Source organism: Limulus polyphemus, unplaced genomic scaffold (assembly GCF_000517525.1).
Source record: "Limulus polyphemus unplaced genomic scaffold, Limulus_polyphemus-2.1.2 Scaffold353, whole genome shotgun sequence".
Classification (NCBI taxonomy): Eukaryota; Metazoa; Arthropoda; class Merostomata; order Xiphosura; family Limulidae; genus Limulus; species Limulus polyphemus.
This window is the reverse complement of record NW_013665963.1, coordinates 403,207-424,739: the sequence shown is the minus strand read 5'-3', so window position 1 is coordinate 424,739 and position 21,533 is coordinate 403,207. Positions and strand designations below refer to the sequence as shown.

General features: G+C 33.0%; 1 protein-coding gene across 1 annotated transcript in view; it reads right to left on the bottom strand.

Annotated features, from left to right (window-relative positions):
* LOC106457628 (eIF-2-alpha kinase GCN2-like) overlaps nucleotides 1–21,533 on the bottom strand; it is a 139,925-nt gene that overhangs the window by 109,946 nt on the left and 8,446 nt on the right. The window contains exons 3-6 of the mRNA XM_022383630.1: nucleotides 16,739–16,857; nucleotides 6,247–6,349; nucleotides 4,162–4,335; nucleotides 1,567–1,650 (exon numbers count right to left, since the gene is read on the bottom strand). Of these exons, the coding sequence (XP_022239338.1) occupies nucleotides 1,567–1,650; nucleotides 4,162–4,335; nucleotides 6,247–6,349; nucleotides 16,739–16,857 (480 nt within the window). The remainder of the gene's footprint in view (nucleotides 1–1,566; nucleotides 1,651–4,161; nucleotides 4,336–6,246; nucleotides 6,350–16,738; nucleotides 16,858–21,533) is intronic.

Here is a 21,533-nt window from a genome sequence, read left to right as displayed (position 1 = left end):
GGTAATATATAATGAAATATAAGAGAGAACTATCAACGAATTGTGAAAGAGAGTATGTGACAGGTGGGTATGGCAGGAGGGGTCTGATTTTCTATTCGATAGCTCTGTTACCAAACAACATTGAAGGCTATAAAAATTATGGTCTGTTTGAGCAATAATGATTTTATAAAAAGTATTTTGTGTTTAATTTCGTACATTTTCGAGGGGTGATGGATAAAACGGGGATGATGACATGCTAAGACAAAATGTATCACGTGTGTTGCACTAGTGGAAATTCAAGATTTGTTTATATATTTCCTTGTATAATTAAGAACTTAAAACTTGTATACTATTAAAGTATGGATTATTAGCTTATAATTTATGCTATTCTAATTGGTATAACATAAACAAAAAGAAGTTTAATAAAATTTTGAATGTAAGATACTAAAACCTTGTATCATGCTCAGTAAAGGGTACCTTGGACAATAGGGTTAACATATGGATTATTAGCTACATTTTTATACTATATTTATTGGTACATCATAAAAAGAAAGAAGTTTAATTAAATTTTGAATGTAACTTACTAAAACCTTGTGACATGTGCAAAAAAGATGCCTAAGAAGAGAGGGCTAACTACAGAAGGGCTATAGCATTTCTACTGAATGAATACAGATTAACTATAGAAGAGCTAGAGAACCGTTATAAATTAACTTTAAGAGGGCTATAAAATTGCCAAAAAATGGCCTTTGAATATCTTAAGAAGGACTATAACATTTCTATAGAATGGCTTATAGACCCCTAAAGTGTTACAGCATTTCTATAGCATAGCTTTTGAATACTTAAGGGCTATAGCTTTTATATAGAAATGCTAAAGCCTACAAAATAACTGCCACATCCTAGCTTGTCTGAAGAGCACTGATATTGAGCAAAAGACATTGTCAGCACTGAAAACAGCAGATGTGGTGGGATTTTACACTGTTACACACTCTTCATCTTCCCTCAGAAATTCTTATGATCACTTGAAAAAGTGCAAAATAATAAAAAAAAAAGATTGTATAAGATAACTATATATGACACGGTCTGAATGACCATTCACTTCATATCACATCATTAGATGCCTGATTTGCTTAATAATCCACTAAGTAGGGTGTTTACTATTACTTTAAAACAGCAGTCGTACCTTTTAATAACTATAATATTTTTATATGTTCAAATTACCGTTAAACTGCTCTGTAGAGTGTTTATAATGTAATGCCTTCATAATTTAGAAACTATCTGTAAATTATTTTTCAACATTTCAGTTTCTATATGAATCTCATGTAATTAAATACAAATTTGTTTACACATACTTTCGGAAATAAGCCTAACACACAAGGCTTTGCAAATGAATTATAATTTTCTGAAGGATCATGGAAGTTAATGTGTTTGATAGAAAAAATGACCAAAATGTAATCACACAGAGCCACACACACATATATTATTACAGTTCAACCTAGAAAAAATTATTGGCACTTCTTTATTACTTACTAATACATTACTTTCCTCAATCAAATTTTTTGGGAGTCAAAATTTTTAATTCTAATTTACCTGGTGTATTTGTTCCCTTCTTTTTCTTGCTTCTTCTTTCAAAGCCTCTTTCTTCCTCTGTATTTCTTCTTGAATTGCTTGCCTCTACAAATGTTGCAATAAATCAGTTTATTAGTAATAGTATCACAATGATAAATAAATAAATCTATCTTTTGAAAAATTCGTATTAACCCTTTATCATTTCCACCTAAATATTTAGTCAAGCCAGACATCATCTCCACCCATACATTTATACCAAGTATGGTAATGAAAAAAACTCTTCCATGGATGATAAAGGGTTAATGTGTTTAATAGCTACAACCAGAAAACACCACAAGAATTAGCAAGATAAAAATTCCTAAAAATTAAGATATTTTGATACCCAAAGCTATGAATGAATATTCTGTCAATCCATTTTGTCAAAGCTATTTATTCTAGTAGTCCCAAATTTTGAACTGATAGACTAGAAAGAAGGCAACTTGTTAACAGCACTGAGAATAGTAAAATTTGACTGTCACACTTATAATGCACCAAATTTCTCAAAGTATATGGCAAGATTTTAACTTTTTTTTTCATGTGTGTTAAGAGGATGCAAATGATGGATCCACAGATCAATAATCCAGTACACTAACTACTGGGCCACAATCGACCCAACAACCCAGTAAATTGTATTGTTGCTACACCACTTAATGCATCATAGTCACTAAATATATTTTTGAGTGCAGATATAGGATTTATTTTATCTGAATTTCTGAAGAAAAATTTTTACACTTAATTCCTATGTGTAAGTAAAAGAAGCATTATGTTGGTTAATTTCTTACAAAAAGAACATTTACATTTTTAAATCTCATTATAAACATTTAGAAATTTATGTACAGTCAGTCATTTTCATTGGCAAGATGAGATAGTATTAAACTGACATTGTAGAAGTTTATAGAAAAATCAAGCTCACAGTCAATTTCTACTAAAAACAAGAGGTTCATGAATCTAATATGTGGAAGAATACATGTAGCACTTTGTTACAGATGAAATGAGAGAGACAAGACATGGTGTGAGGTTGAAATGAAAATGAAACACTATATTAGTGGAGGAAGAGAGAGAAAAAAACAGGCTGATTGCTAATGGTAATACTACTGCAGGATTCTGAAGTTAATATGCAAAATAAACAGTGAAGTTAAAGTACACGTAATTGGAAAATTTATACATGAGATGACTACACTATATTTGCCTAAACATAATGTGCACTTTTTTCCTCCAAAAAACTGATTGCACATTCAATTTTGTTAGGTATCTTACTAGAAGCTACAACCAAAAATCATTAAAGCATCATTAAAGGTTTCAAAAAATGTTGCATATCCAATGCAATGGATGAGACAGATGATGACATGCTGTAGGAATAAGAAGAGGATGAATAAAAAGTTCAAGGAAGAAAATCCGATGAATCCAATGGTAGCGACAATTCTAGTGATGACAAAAATTTATGTGAAGATGAATGATTAGCTTATTGTATTACCATACATAAACTTTCAATAAATTTTGTAAAATTGACATGTAAAAAAATTTCAAGATTTCCAAAAATGTTTAATACATTGATAGTTGTTTACTATATTTAGAAACTATTCAATACATTTTATACAAATGATGTGTAAAAAAACAAATTTTCTTCAGTTTAACCTTTCAAAATTGGGCATGCATTATACTCAGACATATACGATATTTAACAACTGCACTGGCAATAAGGCTAAACAATACATGACTGTATTGGCATCAATAGAACACAATGAACAATGACAGAACATCATGGCACGTTTTGGTTTTCTCAGATCATAAAAATTAACTCAAAATTCAGAATGAAAGCTGCATTCACAAATAGAAAATAAGCACTTTAATTGGAAATAATTCTGCTCCATATGACAATCACATGGGATCCCCTAAAAACAAGGTCAAGAAGGACACAATGCAACTATCCTGTGAAAAAGTAGATAAGGTTCTTGACTGGCCAAGCTACAACATGTAACACCTCAGGCTGATTTTAACATACAACCTTGAACATATTTAAAATATTATAAATCAGGATTGATAAAAATAAAAAAATATTTTATTTATATGAAGTATATACCACCATACTGTAAAATGTGCAGTATTTGCACAATACAACATTTCATTAAATTCCAAAATAAATAAAGGATACAATGTTTATTAAAGTCCTTGAAATCTGTTTGAGAACTGATTAATTATTATATCATTTGCTGGCATTGTTCAGAAATTGTCTTTTTATTTTATCATTAGCAATTAATGCCATGAAGTGGGTATAGTGATTATATAATGTTTAAGGACTATAATGATGTACAATCTGTGTGTACTTTTTTCTTTCACTTTTTAAAAACTGTTTCAAAGATAGCTGTGTTAAATATTTCACAAATACAAAACTTGCACATGAAATCTATAAAGTCATTACATGAAAATGCATTTGTTGAATGAACTTAGTATGGACCAAGTTCAGATTTTGCAAATGTTTCCAAAAAATAATGATTTTCTTGTAGAGGTAGTATCTAGAGGTAACAATCAAATAATGACTGTACTACACCATTTCTTAAGAGTACAAATAATACAAACCTGTTTTTCTTCAAGCAGTTTCTGTCTTTCTTTTTGCCTCTCTAATGCTTCAGCCTGCTTCTCTTCCAAATGTTTTTTATTACTTAACATCTCATCATAAAATGATTGGTAGCGAGGTGTGTTGTGAAGATGAAGATACTTTTGAACATGCTGAGCCAGTTCCAAGATCATTACCTAAGTGTTTTTAAGATTATGAAGTCCTTAATACCATGTACAGGACAGAACAGAGAGACTTACTTTTACATATTACGGTTATATAACATTACAGTCACTATACTAATAGTTGAAGCATTCATAATTTTCAAATCTTTATTATGCTTGGAAAAACCAATTTCTACAAATAAAAATTTAAAAATCAAAAACATGTAGGACATATTTTTATCTTCTAACATACATAACAATGTTTCTGATCACGATTATACTTTTTCCAGAAAAAAACAATAAATTTCCTTGTCCTTCTCTGCAACATGTAGTGATAAAACATTAAGGAGTAACATTTTTTTCTTGTTTCATTTCAACAGAAAACTTTCAATATTTGAAATTTATAATGAACTTACAATCTGAATTTATGTTTCTCACTTTGCTAGCCATAGCATCTTATGTCATTCTTAGTATTGCAAATAAAAAGCATTTCAGATTTTTTGTTAATGTAGGTTCAGTCCAACTGTAAAGTCCTAATACTGACTAAAAGGCTTCCTCAAAGTAGACTCGTGGTGTGAAAACACAGGTTAGACATTCACTATTTACATATTTTTGGTTTGAAATATGACATATACTAGCTAAAAACTTTTGATGGTTCCATAACTATTTGTCTATCTTTTCTAAATCTTTAATGTAATCATAAAACTGTAATTTTCTATGATACACTAACAGTTAGATAAAAAAGGAATTTCACTCTCCAGATAGTAATACAAAAAAAATTAGCCAATGTTTCACCATTAGCAGAACAATTTATGTACTACTAGCCTTGATAAAGCTGTAATTGTAAAGCATTTGCTGAACTAAAATGTTTTTTTTAGTATTATCTGGAGAGTAAATCTAATTTTTCTTCTAATTTTATTGCCAAAATGTGTAAATCTCTCCAAAATGCACTAGAAATTCTGAGATACAACAACACATTTGCTCTTTGTGTGAAATTAAAAAACATCTATATGATTATTAAAACCTTATAAAATGTGAGGATTTTTTTGGAGTAAATGCATAAGTGAAGAAATAATACAGTTAAATGTAAATACATGTTTGTTTACATAGACCACCAAGACCCTAGTCATAACTTATTCAGGTGGAAAAAGGCATAAATAATTTAACTATAACTAATATGATGTGAACAGACAAAACTATTCAAATAGAGAAGAAATATTATGTAATTCTCAGTTTATGAATTTTTCTGATATAAAAGTGATTTCCATACAAGAAAATCAATTCTGTAAGTAAAATTAACTTTATTCAAAGAAATAACTTCAATCAAGTGAAACCAAATTGTCCCACTTTTCCATTTGTCAGAATTAGGACCAAATCATAGCTTATAATTGGTCTAATCATGCATCTTTAACAATGAACTGCTAGGTCAGTGTAAGAGTCAATATAATACGAGTCAATTTAAAAAATTAGGAATGAAGGTAGAGAACGATTTACCATAAAATGTTAACCACATTATATTTACCATATCCAGTGTCAATACAACTTTTTGACCAATATCAGGACTCACCAACTTGGCTAGGATAAAATGGCAGGGTAACTCACATCCATCAAGTTTAAGATTTCAACATAATTTACACAATTGTTTTACGTAACACCACTGAACTATCAATAAAGTGAAGAAACAAAAGTATTAACAGTCCAGCATGAAATTACGTTTATACACTAGCTATATATTCTAACTTCTTACAAAAAAATCTAGTTACAAGGAACAGTTTAATGATCTTGGCTAACTAGAGGTAAAAATATTTAGAAAATGTATCAAAGAAACCTTGTAACTAACTATATGCACATCCATTCATATTATAATTTTACATTATAATACATGTACAACCAGAAATGCCAGATAACCAACAAATTCAAAACGTTTCTCAGAATCTTCCTTACCTCTCCTTTCAATTTTTCAGATATTTCTACTAATTGTTCTCTTAATTCTTCAACTGCATGGTTTGAAAGTCCTACAGGATTTTTCAGAGAAAAATGAGGAGGCCTGTAAAAGTAACAAGAAGCTTTTATTTGTATTAACTATCTAATCTGTACACACTTCAAATTTTACAATAAATGTATTTGGTATTGTACATGTGAGTACTAAATTCTTAATTAATATTTGAATTTTCAGCTCAATCTTTAATAATCTTAAGGTTAAATAAATTCAATTACAAAATCAAAAATTTGAAGAATTACTTATCAACAGAAAAGAAAAAAAAAACATAAAAATTCTAACAATAGCACCAGAAGTTCTTGCTATCAATCTGAAAGAGTTGAAATTATTATCAATAACCATTTTTTGTCTCTATATTTGTTATGAATGTCTATTGTCTGGCATCTACTTCATGTACATATGTAAAAAATAATTAATTATGCTTCTTTTTTGAAATGATGCTATGATATTCTTTATTTATATTCTATATTTACTTGAGGCCCAGCATGGTCAGGTGGTTAGGGCGCTCAACTCGCAATCTGAAGGTCGCGGGTTCAAATCCCCATCACACCAAGCATGCTCGCCCTTTCAGCCGTGGGGGCATTATAATGTGACGGTCAATCCCACTGTTCGTCGGTAAAAGAGCAGCCCAAGAGTTGGTGGTGGGTAGTGATGACTAGCTGCCTTCCCTCTAGTCTTACACTGCTAAATTAGGGATGGCTAGCACTGATAGCCCTCATGTAGCTTTGCGCAAAATTCAAAACAAACAAAACAATACTTACTTGAAGAAATGTCTTAAAGATAACTCAAATTTTCTTATTTCTGTTACTTTTGAACTACATGTACTTCTAAACCACAGGAGTATTTTCGAAGTAAAAGCTTGATGACAGGTTGGTTACCAAGTCAAATCTAAACCTTTTTTCTTTGTAACAGTTTCTCTTTCAATTAACTGTCTTACAAAATATGAACTATTTTTCAAAATTCCAGGAAAAATGCCCAAGCAAACAAGTAGCATCTGGCACTATTTCAAGAAAAAAAAAAGATCAATTTCAAATATACTGTAGATGCACATTATGTCACTTGATTGGGTAAGCATTTGAGTTAAGAAGTGCCCACAACCCATAAAATCTGTAATGATTTTTAAATGTTCAGTCACCGAACTATTACCTTTATTAGCTACTGACAAAAGGACCTAACCTATATAACATTGCAATAGGTATATTCTAAGCAGGGATTAGCCTTGTTTATTTCCACTGTGAACCAAACCTAAACATGAAGAGCTATGCAAATTTTACAAAATTATAATAAGAGAGAAGAGTTCAATCCCATCAATAAATATTGTGAAAAGTTTAAGTTCTGGCAAGGTGTTAATAAAATTAAAAAAACTATTTGGCCAATTTTAGTTAACCATAGAATATGGCATCCTATTCTTCCTGTTGGTAACGGGAAAGTCAAATCTTGGCATTTCCACACTTTGAATATTGAAAAAAAAAACAGCAGTCATTTAAAATTTTATACTGACTATATTTTTGAATATTATGAGAATATACGAGCCAAATTTCGAACCACTTTCCTTGCCTTTCTGGGTAGAATACATTTCTTAATTTTCGATTAATATAATTTCAATTTTCAAAATGGAGACCCATTTTCACTTTTTCTTGTTTCTTGCACTTACACATGGACAGATTTAAAATAACAAGTTTCAAAACTGACTGTATATCTAGATGGCCTGCCTCATAATCTGTATCAGTATTAATTTTCTGGCATAGCATTAAAAATACAATCACTTAAAATTTTACCTCATATCCTTTAAATGCTTTCCCCTACAATAATTATACATATAAACAGCACCTGATTCCTTTAACTTACAATTTGTCCTTGTTATCATTAGTATACAAATATCATATTTCAATGATTTGAAATATGAAAATATGCTTTATAAAATATTCCTTTATCTATAATGTGTAAGACTGATTGAATACTAAAAACAAATTGTATGTCAATTAACTACTAATAACTAAATTACAAATTTGTTTTCTTTTTTTTTCTTTTTTTTGCAGGAAGATAAGAATGAAAAGTAAGACCAGCAACTTAATTTACCCAATTATCTGACACAGTTTTAAGACCATAACTTCAACAATTAATGGGTAATTTTGGTGATTCCAGCCATTCTTAAATCAACTGGCCATCAAATGCTATTACTGCCCCATGTAAAGTGAACTTCCTTGATATAGCATCACCCCAGAAAGAAAAGAAAATTGAAAGACACACCATTGGAACTGAGTATTCAAGTTTCACAACATTTAGATTCACTAAATGTAAGGTTTAGAAGAAGACAGCTTTGTTATAAACTAGGGGCAGCTTGGCTCAGTGGCTTTCAACTCATAATCACACAGTTGCGAATTTGAGGCTGGCCTGCATTATGCTGTTGTGTCCTTGAGCCAGATATAGTTTCACAGCATCCATTTTAATGGTGCAGTTGCATATAAATCAACAAGTGCTGCTACTGGAAACTTTAAAGGTATGTATTCATATAGAATCACATAAATATCTGTTTCATTCTCCAGCTGCTTGAACTTTAACAATTTAGCTACCTGTGGTGGATTAAGCTCAATGACATTCATTATCATATAAATAACTGAGTTCTAACATCATAGTTTTAACTTTACTAGTAGCATAGGCCTTGGAAGAGAAGACTGACTCATAATGTAAGCAGTAATTTATAATTCAAATATATGTATAATGTATAATGCAATTCATGAATAATAAGTGATAATGAGTTATGTGTAATGTAATGAATGATTGCTTGCTTACAGACACATGCATCTGAAAGAAAAAAATAATGCTGGAGTTGTTCCTTACAACATACTGAATGATAAAGTTTCCAAGGTATAAGTGAATTGAGTAATGGACCTGGCTCATAAATCATGAAAATCACAAAATGCTTGAAATTGTCCCTATCTTAAAAAAAAAATAGAGGCAGCACCATGCAAACTCTTTGGAAACAGCTGAAGAACAGTGCTTGATTATAACATTTTGTAACTACCATTACTTCTATTTTCATCTTGTCCAACTAAAAGCTATGTTGGACCCAAAATGCATGTATTAAGCCTTAAAGGAAGATAAGTAGACTGAAATCATACACATGAACATGTAGGTAGCTGAGCATATCCAACATAGATCCAACTGTTGTTTAGTGTGAACTGGCTCAATATAGAGCTGGAGACAAACAATGAAACAGAGAAGTCCTACTCCAGTCAACTAACATCAGTGCACTTTTAGCATAACAGAAATGAATTTGTGGAGTTATCATTATCTAATCTGGCCATGCAAGGGTTTAACATAAATTACTCACTAAAATACAGATATTATTATGACAAAGTCTAATTTTTATACTCTTTAATGTTATTTGTTTATAGAATCATAAACTAGAAAATAAGACCCACTTGCCACACCAACATGTCACATCCTCTCTTTCACAAATAGCCAAAAATTCTCTCTTACATTTTATACTAAATTGTTTAAAACTAATAGAAAGGCAATGTTTCAATCTGTCAAATGACATATAATGCTACATTGTTTTCAGTACAGAATATTGTCAACTTTGTCTTCAGTTTAAACAATAAAGGGAATTTTGTCTTATTTAGATAGCCAGTTAAATTATAATAGTAATAGAACATTGTTTGCTCTGTTTGTGCTTTTATTGTGTTCTTAGATGCATTATTTAAGTAAATAAAAATTATTTAGTGTAGTAGCACCATCACTATAAAAAAGTATGCTTAAATTTTTCTGGCAACCAACAGCGAAAAACAAGAGGTCAAAGGTAAGTACTATATTTCTTCTTTTTCATGTACATTCTTTATCTATTGTTCTAAAAGTAACTAAAATGTAAAAAATAGAAACTTATTAAATTAAAGTTAGATTAAGTAAGAAAATTAAATAAAATTCTTCACAAGGTATGCTCATGAGCAACTCGTGCATCACACCATTCAGTACAGTAACGTGAGCTACACACTTGTTGAGTGATTTACAACTTTTGTGGCAAGATTCTTAGTTGGTCACTGTCCAAAATGTTATAAAACAATAAAACACATGTAAAATGTTATGAGCCTTAAGTTCTTTAGGACAAACAAATGTAATTTTCTGTTACAATCTGCAGTCATTCCAGAAAGAAAAAAGGGTAATTTATGGTGGTTACAAGGTCGATAAAATTGACCAAGTCCATATGCAATTAGGGTAGACAAAATAACAGAATATAAAAGTTTATTGAAAAAAAAAACGTTTGATATTTATTTAGAAGATTTTAGAGATTATACAAATGAAATTTAAAAATTTTCAGATGAAGAGAAGTATTTCTAACCTTAACATGAAAATCATTTTGCATTTGGAGTAGTCCAAATCGACCACCAATTGGTGTGAAGCCATGCCTCGATTATAGGTCAGAAGACCAAATAATGGACAGGCAGGTCTGTGAGAATGCCAGAGCAGAAGGTTTTAGCTGTTGTGTCAGCAAGCTCATTCTCACAAATACCAACACGACCAGGAATCAAGAAAAACTGAATGGAAATTGGTGATAAAGAGAAGACGACCAGCTGTTTTTTTGTAAATACAAGAGAACTGGGTGAGAACTCACATTAAGCAATTCCAGAGCCATCAAAGAGATAAGAAAGTCAGTATAGATAATACAGTTCATGTACTGCAGAGTTTCTATATGATCCAAAGCAAGTGAAATTGCAAACAACTCTGCAATGAACACAGAATCTGTAGAGGAGATACTATGAGCAACCACCAAGACACAGAAAACAATGGCGGAGCCCAAAGAGTTACCAGATTTCAAACCATCTGCAAAGAAACAGAAACAGAAGAATGGTGCTTAAGATATTCAGCAAACAGAAGACAATACTTCCAGTCAGGAGTAATCTACAGCTTCAGATGACTCAAAGAAAGGTCATAAGTGGGGATGGTAACAAGCCATTGATGTTTCAAGTTGAATTAGATGGTCTTTGGTGGACCACTGCCTGTAGAAACTACACTGGGTGGGAGAGAGGAGGTTGTTTGATTCCAAAATGAACATTAACCACCCCTTCCAAAATCTTGTAGAAACAGCTTGTCAAAGTAATAGGATGATAAGTAGAAGGAATCTTGGGACTTCTCCCAGGCTTAGAAAAAGGGATGACAATAGCCTTATGCCATGCATCTGTAAAATCATCCTCTTGGCAAGTTGTGTTAAAAACAACCAGACAAAGAGCTAGAGAGGCAAAAGATAGATGGTGTAGCATTTCATAATAAATATCATCAGGTCCAACAGATGTGTTGCCAAACCAATGTTAAGCAATTTTAAGTTCAATGGTCAATGATAGTCGTAGAGACTATTTACCCAAAAAGCCTATGACTTGATGGCAAAAAGGTAGCAGAAAATATCTTCCTAGCTACTGGAAAGCAAGATCAAATTTGGGACCAGAAGAAGCATACTTCCCATTGACCCTCTGAATCCTATCCCTAACAACCTTGGAACTGGTGGTTTGAAGAAATGCTGGTAGTAAACATAATCCAAGATTCCGTCTGGCTTTCACATCTGATCTGCTGGGCATGGACATGAGCCAACTGAAAAGCGATGCAGTTGTTAAGAGTAGAATATGTGCAAAAGATATTCACGCCTATTTCTAAGCTTTCCGTGCCCATTGGCAATCAAAGGTCCCCCATGGACAAGGATACTATGGGGAAACAAGTCAAGGTTTTATATAAATAGCTGCTTGGACATTACAATCAACTTCTGCTTCCATGCAGTCATAATTAGTGAGAAAACTAACGACAGCAGGATCAAGTTCCAAAAAATGGTGAAGAAAAGCCAGCCAGCCTACTTTAGTTTCCACCATGGCACATGAGTTGGGTGACATCGACCACAGCCAATCTCAATTAGAAGGATGGGAAAATGATCACTGTCCCATGGGTCACTGTCTACCCTCTAAGAAAAACAATGAAAGAGGAAATAGGAACAAATAAACAGATCAAATGCAGAAAAAGACTGAACTAGGTGCATGAAAATATGTATATAAGCCATAACTGAGGAGACAGTAGTTGTGACCCGAGAGCATACACTCCACAGAATGACCCTTCCCATCAAAATCAGCATCACCCCAGAGGGATCATGTCCATTAATGTCTCTGAAGATGAAGAAGGGAGAAGGCACTGTACCCTTTGCAATGAACATTCAAAAAATGTACACACATTTCTAGTCAGCTCCAAGGAGACTCACCTGTAAACTGTATGTGCATATTTGTTTTATAATATTTTGCTTATTTCAAAGCATAGGTTTATCTTTACTAAAAAACTATTAACCCTTGAGAATATAATGATCACATTTTGGTTTCTCACATGATTCTCCTTCTTTTCCAAAGATTTTATTAGGTACAGACTTTTGTGATCTCATAAAAAATATCTCAAAATCTACTGTTACGTATTTGCTTGTTTGTTAATTTTCGATATAAATTCTTTCCAAGGAACTTCAGTGATACAAGTCCCTTCTTGATTAAAACTAGTTTATTCTTTTCCGATACAACTTTGTAATACACAGAATTTCCACAGTCACTTTAAACTTAACAACCTTTATAACACACGCTATAAATCACAGTGATTCACACACTTTACTTATGGTGCCTACTGTTCGCTTGACTCAATTATCTATAACTTCAATATCTATCTATATTTCTTCAATCAGTCATCCTGCAGGCTTATATACTAAAAAAGGGGATGTCCCAAACGCACTAGGAAATTAATGATCATTTGAGAAACTCATCACGTGACTTTCGCTGTCGTAACACTACTAATGAAGCTCTGCTTTGAAAATAGCTAAAGGTAAAATACTATTTAATAGAGCAGATAACAAACTACTTACATTAATGTAGAAAAATAAAACAATGTGATAAGTATTTTACAGTTCTGTTGGAAAGTGAAAAGACTTTGCTCATACAGAGAACAATGGAATGTAGTGGGCAGTTTAGAAGACCTAGGAAGAAACCACAGACCTGAGAACTGTTTTTTGGGCATCTTTTTCATTGCTTACAATTTTTACATGTTTAATTAAATTGTACTAGCTGAAGTACCTATCCATTGGATGAGTGAAATAAAAACTTGTTTGTAACAAAGGATAGTGCTTCTATTTTTTTCCTTAATATAATAAACATTAAAGTGCAATAAAAATACACAAAGAATGAAAAGAAAGATGTACTGTTTTCAAGAATTCTATTAATATGAAATTAGATGGGGGAGTCCAACCAATTGACCAAGATTCCAGATATTCCCTTTATTAGTAAGAGTATCTCAAAGATGGATACAACCATCAACACATAATTTCTTCTGGTTGAGTTAAATAAATGTTAATCTTTCAGTTTCAATCTTTGCATACATATCAACAACATACTGATGAAAAGATGTCAACATCACAAGATTTGGATGAAGTTGTCTGCTTGCATCATCATCATCCTATAGGCATAGAAGTCATTTGATGAGACTTTTTTTCCAGGTTCAGACATGCCAGTGGTGGGATTGATTTGCATTAATATAAAGTTGTATCCATCTTCACCATGACAAAACATCAGTGGATACTGCAAGGCATCATAGCTTCAATGAGTTTCTGTAAATACGTTGGAGACTGTTGTTACTCTGGTGTAGAATGATATGCCTCTTCTGAAATTCTTGGCCAACAATTAAGATTGTGATTTCATTTGCAACAGGGGTATTGAAGCAACATTCATGTTCATCAGCTGGAGTTTTGTCTGCATGAATTATAACTTTCAAGTTATCGGTAGGCATTCTTTTCAGGACTGACTTGAAAAAATTAACATGCATTTTTCTCATGCAGCATCTCCTGTAAGGATAAAACAATCTCCTATCTTACACCAGGGGTATTCCAGCAGAGCTGGTTAGCTTGTTCTTGCAAGTCTCCCACAAAATAAACTTGAAGAAACTTTGGGTCTTCTTCTGGAAGTGGCAATAGTAATCCTATAATATGAAAAATTTGACCCTGCACTTTAAAAATCAGCATGGACCCTGGTTCACACACTTCCTTTGAAATCCCAAAAGATGTAATTTAAAGCAGCTGTTATACTTTCTAATATTTTCAAGAAAACACCTTGACTTTAGTATGCATCCCTGTATTAATGCCTTGAGAGGTTCAAGTGGTTCTATCAGTGGTTGAAACTCAATCTTTCCATTAAAACAACACATTCCTACAGTTTCACCCCTAAAGTGGGCATAAAGTATAAGAGATGATATATTAATTTTCAGAATATAGAAATATCTTATAATACTTGAATCACAAAATATATCTCCAGGAAAGTGGTGCCAATTACATGACAAGACAAAAATCAGTTGTTTGACTGAGGAACTTTTAATGCCCACAAAGTTTTAGCATGTAACACTGTATCTGGACCAGAAACTTTCCATAAAGAACAACTGCTACCTTTAGTTATAAACTTTACCATTGCTATTAATGCTGAACACTTTCATTGTTCTTTATATATTGCAATCTTGATACAATACTTTTGTTTCCTTGTCCCAAGACCTCTGTCCTACATTTATCAATGCAAAAAGAGTTTTTCTTATACATTACACATCATTTTAAACATTTCTGTCCATTTCCATAATTTTTGTTCAACCACTGTGGAGAAAGAACTTAGTTTCTCACTTAGGTAGCTCTTTTTATTCATAAAACACATTCACTAGACAGTCTTATCAAAATATCCATTTGACCTGTAAGGGAAATCATTAATATGACTGAAGTATTAAATTTGTAAGTTATACTTCATATGCCTTTTTGTTTTTGCTATTATTAATATCTATTAATGGTTTGCAGAATCATCAGCTACCCTAACACTGGCCTCAACTAAGAGCTTGGTTAATTTTTAATGATCAGTTATTAACTAATTTTAATGAACAAATGAAAAACATAACAATCTAATCAATCTGGAGTGTTTTTGGCATAAGAAATGAAACTACACACTGATCCCTCTCCAATATTGTATTCTTATCAATATCCTAACAAAGTATTAAATGAATGTGTAACGAATTTGTTGTCATGTATTTATTTTTAATATGAACGTTGTTTAGATTAAGTTTGTATTTAGAAATATGCAAAACGTATAGTGTCAGATATGTACTGCATATAACAAATTTGTTATGTATTTATTTTAATGACAATGTTCGTTTGGATTGAGTTTATATTTAAAAACGTGCCTACTTTACAGTGTTAGTTACGTACTGCGAAACTCCCCCCAATTCTCCGAGGTTGTAGAATATTTGTGAACGTAGGAATCGACAATATATCCACTTCCGTAACCAGTTAAATATAGCTCAGAATTGTTGTCAGAATTTTCGAAAAAAAAAACCTTTCCTGTGCTTATAAAAGCAGCCAAGGCAAAGTGCCAAAATAGAGAGAGAGCTTATAAAGTTGGCTAGGAACCTGCTATAACCATGTACACTATAAATCATGATTTTGCTAACCCTTATCAACCGGAAAATTTATGACATTTGACCAGGAACAGTTATAAATTTCGAACATCAGTGGATTTTCATTGGATGTTAGTATCTTTCCAAAAATATTACTGGATTCTCATTGGATGTTAGTATCTTTCCAAAAATATTACTGAATTCTCATTGGATGTTAGTATCTTTCCAAAAATATTACTGGATTCTCATCAGACATCAGTGGTTTATGGAAATATTATCTTACTTCAACTGTTCAACAATTCAGTGTCTGACAAAGCTAGCCAGCTTCTCGGCAAGTTACGTACATCGACTTCAAGTTAACTCACTGGAGATGAAGGAGACTCTGAACTAGAAAGAAGATTTTATGTTGTTTGTAAGTTAGTGAAATTTTTGTTTATAAAACTTTGATTGTGGTAACTATTCGTAATAATTGTTGTTGTGAATTGTACTGTTGTATATATATTAAAACATATTTGTGTGAAAAACGAAAACGGTGTATGTCAATCTTGTTGGCAAATAGCATAAATTAACTAGAATATCGGCTTCAGACTATTTCAAATTTGCAATACGTAACAGATGCAACTGCTAAACTCTAACCTAACATTACTGCAAAGTTGCATACTGTATGTCTTCACCTTACACAAGTATTAGACATAAAAGCAAACTTTCAACTTACACCAAATAAAAAATCTGTCCCTTATCATTTTTGTAGCATGATTTTGGTAGAATAAATATGTGAAGCTGTATAGTATTATCAGCTTTGAAATTAATTTTTGCACTAATACTGTTTTCTTGGTTTTGTAAAAAAAAAACTTCTATAAACACTATTGAGTACCAAAATAAACTTAGCATACAATGATGAGCTAACCAATGCAGTATGTAATGCACAATACACGCAAGATATTCTTATATATTTGCTTGATTCTAATTTCTTGATCATTCTGTTTCAGGTAAGAGCCTACTATGACTTACTCATTTGGATAGTCTTCTGTACACCTCACAATCAGATCAAGCTGAACATGAACTTCTTTCCCAGCTGTCATACTTTGTTGTGGATGCAGTGTAATCTGTACTTCTGGTGGCCGCCATACCTTCAAGGAGAACAATTATTTATAAAAACCAACACTTAACATAATCCTTGTCCTGTTAACAAAGACAAGTAAAAATTACGCACACTTCAGTGAATTTTGTTTTTTCTAACCTAACTGGACAAATAAATATTTTCAGTGTACACTGTCAAGGCTTCAACCTTTTTCAATCACTTAGTTCATTTTTGCAAGATTTTCAAGAAAAAAAAGCTGAGCTTTTTAAGTTAAATTACCTGATGCCAAAAAATTTTATTTCTCTGCTGGACAATACATTATTCCCCATTAAGTACCAACTGGACAGACACACTATTCCTAAATTTGAATAAAAATTGTAAAAATGTTTTGTTGTTAATCATCATTGCTTTGTTTTATGCAAACAAGGAATGTTACATTTATTGGCAAGAGGGAATGGAATGAAATACTTTTTTGAAGCTTTAATAAATTAAATGATATTTTAAAATTAAAATTTTCAAGTGAAAAAATGTAGATGTAGTAAATTTTCAACTTGAGAATTTATAGCAAGAAATAAACAAAACTTTAATGGAGAAAACTGTGTTTTGTGTGTGTGTGTGTGCAAACCACTTACTTTATCGGCTATGGTACTGTAATAAAATAATGTTTGATCTGATTATTAAAAAGCATTAAGTCCTTGTGAGCAGAATCATAAATTATTACGAGTTTCTGAAATCAAAGTGAAAGTCTGCTACATATCACCATTGTCTCAGTAGATTGCTGCAAACTAGCTTATACTGTCGTGGAAATGAAGAGAAATACCTACAAAGTAGATAATTTTCTGAAATTTAACATTTTCCTAAACTGAAAATATATTTTCAACAACCAAAGTCTTGGGTAGAAAGGAATGGTTGGGAAAGAAAAGAACACAGGAATGGTGGAACAATATACAGCAAACATTGGTTGCAAAAACATTGGAACAACAGCGATCACGTGCCAACAACAAGAGGAATAAGGAATAATGAGCAAGATGATAGAGGTTCAAACAGAGGATGAACATGAGCAAGAAGGACAACACTGAGGTTCCAATTGGGGAAAAATGCAGGGCAGGGAGGACAAGTAATAAAGAATGAATGAAGTAACGAAAGTACAGGAGAGTGGAACACAGATAATAATTTGGTAAATTTAAAAATGGAAGACAAAGTCGCCCTGTAAACTGCAAGAGATGAAACCGAGAGGTCCCTGTCATAAAGCCGAGTGAAAAAGGACAACAAATGAAGAATGGTAGATTGAGAAGGATGGTAACCCCAGCGTAGAGACCAAGAGCAGTATGTACCCCACTTACACTGATAAACCACCAATGAGGATGGTCGAATAGGACAGGAAATCAAGAAGACAACACACCTGGAAAGTCCAGATCATCTAGGGAAGGGCCAAACAAAAGCCATGCATGAAGATGGAGTGAGGGTAGAGAAGGATGACACATGCCGGAGTGAGGCTGACAAAGTAGCATGGGAGATAAAGGGAGAGGAACAGGTGATAACACCAACACCTATCACAGAAGTGAAAACCACATCTGATCTGGACAATATGGGGCCACCAACAAAACTCAACAAGGAGTGGTCTGAACTATCGAAATAACATGAGGAAGAAGCCAATTAGGAGGATAAGCATATAATTAACAATTAGTCCAATTCTGGCTGACAGCATCCACTACAGGCAAACAAAAATGGGGAAGGTTTGTGTTGAGAGGAGACACAAATGCGTTTATATTGGGGATTCCCCAATGAGCACACAACTTCCGAAAAATGACAGGATCCAAAGACCACTCCGTCAATAGAATCTAAATTGGATCTGGATAACCAATCCACAAACAGATTCATGGCTTGCCAGCAAAGTAATGTGATGGCTGTGGGTCCAATAAAGGAGATCCAATGTCTGAAAACAAAGGTCCTTTGACCAGGTGCCTCATTGCTTGGAGATATAGAACACCACCATAGAATCATCCATCTGAATTAAACTTCACCATCTGTCCCCGAAGAGATAGTAGGAAGTGAAGTACAGCTTGCTGAACAGCAAGGAGCTACAAGAAGCAGATTTGGTAAGAATTCACCTTCCCAAAACCTCCTGATAGTCAAGATATGCTCCACAACCGGAAAGGGAATCATCCACCTTGATGAGCCAACTGACTCTGGGAGTTTCCTAAAGAAGAAACTGAGTATGAAGGCCAGTGTCAGCCTATAAGGATGAAAGCAGGAGACAGTCATCCATGTACTGGTGGAAACAAAAGCCCCGGGAATGAAGCAGCAAAAGCAAAATACCAAACAACTCAGTAGAACATATAGGGAGCTGAGGACAGGCAAAACTGAAAAACATACCCCTGGTAAACAAAATGAAGAAAATGTAGGTATGCCAGGGAGATGGGAATATGGAGATATGCATCTGACACAGCAACCTTTGTTATCCACAGACCTGGAGTGAAAACCCAACAGAGATTAAGTATGATTCCAAAGTGAACTTGGGAATGACGAGGAAGTGATTCAGAGATGACAAATGATCACTGGGTGCCAATCTCCTGTCTTTTTTGGGAATGACAAGCAGAAGTAAATAAAACCATGAAGGAGAAGGATCTCTTAGTTTGATAGCACCCTTGAGAATTAGATCTCACACTACCTCCAACAAATGTGAGCATGAAATGGGATCCTGCAGGGAAGGGGAAGGAAATTTGATGGGGAGACAATGGGGGAGATGACAGAAAATGGAGGGCTAGATCTTTAGAAACAACCTTCAAAACCTGTATCGACTATAAACGACCACCAAATGTGGACAAAATAGAAGAGTCTGGCCCCCAATGGCTCTGACCCGAGTCACCAACACGGAATACCCAAAAACAACAACAGGCAGCAAAACCCCCGATCACAACTGTTCCCCAAAATGACTAGCAGGGGTTGAATCATAAAAAACATGAGACAAGATTAAAATCAAACAAATCTGATTAATCAAGTCAACAAAGGGAGAAGGAGACCTGGACAAGTCCTTCAATACAACACACTACTGAAAATCATATCAGAAGGTGGAAAAAAAGACTGTCCAAATTTTCATCCTCCCTGTCGGACACACCAAACACTGGTATAACAAGATACTCATCAGGTGGTGGTGAATGTTGCAAGAAATTAGACAATTCTCTACAGATCATAATAATCAGGGCATCAGACAATGACTGTATGATCAATCCTGATGAAGTGTTCAGTAAATCCGCAGGTGCAGTAACAGCAGTGGTTGTTTTAACTACTTGAAACTGCAAGTGCATACTTACAAAGTAGAAACTTGAACAAAATGTACTGAGAAATAAAAATTCACAAAATTAAAATATAACAACAGTTGTAAGCAAAAACAAACATGTCTTAACAGTAACAGAGAAGTGATTAACAGGTGCATTATTAGAGAGAGCACTAGTTACAATAGGGTTAGTGTTGCATTCTTATTGGTGGTTGGTTGGTTGCTGTATGATCATTTCCATGTCAATATGCAGAAAGAAGTGGAAGTTACAAGGCTAGTGGCCAGCAAAAAATTTGTGTCAATAGAGGGCAGTACTAATTGAGAAAGCTTTTTGTGATACGAGATAAGATATCGTATCGGAAATAATGTTTTTACGCATTACATTAACTTAATGATTTGGACATTCTTCTTCAAGAGACAAGAAAAAAATAATAATGTTTTTAATTTACTATATCAAAATAAGCTGTTAATAACTTAGTCCATTAATTAGGTACTTAGAATTAACAATTAATTATGTCTGTAACAAGGTGCGGTGTACATTAAGTTTCGTTACTAATAATTAAAAGTATCACTACTAACTAGATGTACTTGCACAGGGTTCCCAAAAGTGTTCTGCTTCAAGAGCAAATAAAACCAAAATTAACAGTGACAAATATTTTTATTTCTTGCTTTAGAAATTCATATGTCATGATGAGTTGCAGCCTATAGAATACATAATTCTTCTTGGGATTTATAGCATGTGCATGTTTTACTGATGTCATGACAAACTGCAATGTAAAGCTACCCTTATATGACATCATTTTAGTGTTTACTGACTGACTGACTGATAGACAATAAACTACTCTACAGTGGTGCAAGTGGTTAAAACAGGTGACCCCTCCTGGTAGACTTCAGCCCCCCCCCCCCTTTTGGAGAAATTGATAGGAAAATTTCAACATTAACATTTATCTACAATTTAATCTATAAACTGTGAAACAGTTTAATTTTTAAAATGTTGGGTGGGTGTATTGGTAATAAAGAACTAAGACTAGAAAGATTTCATTATGATTAGATGCTACACATGGATGGAGTTAATAGAGTGTGACAGGTGGTATTTTTGGGTTATGTTTCAGAATTGTGAGCTTGACTACAATTTTCAGGAGGTCCATAAGAATGATTTACACCTTTCCTACAGAACTTGCTTACTTAGCAATAAGTTGAAGTCAGCTTTAGAGAAGATAGCTTTATCAGTGAAGAAAATAGCAGATTAGGTGAAGAAATTAGGAAATGGTTAGAGTTAACTGTTTTGTTAACGAGTCCATGGATTACACGACCATGTGACCATCAGAGTTTCCATACTATAACTTTTAACATGCATATCTTTCAAATTTTTCAAGCTTTTAGTATACATTTAAAGTTGTTTTTGTAGACAAAAAAAAAATCAGAATTTTTCAACTTTCTTGTGACAT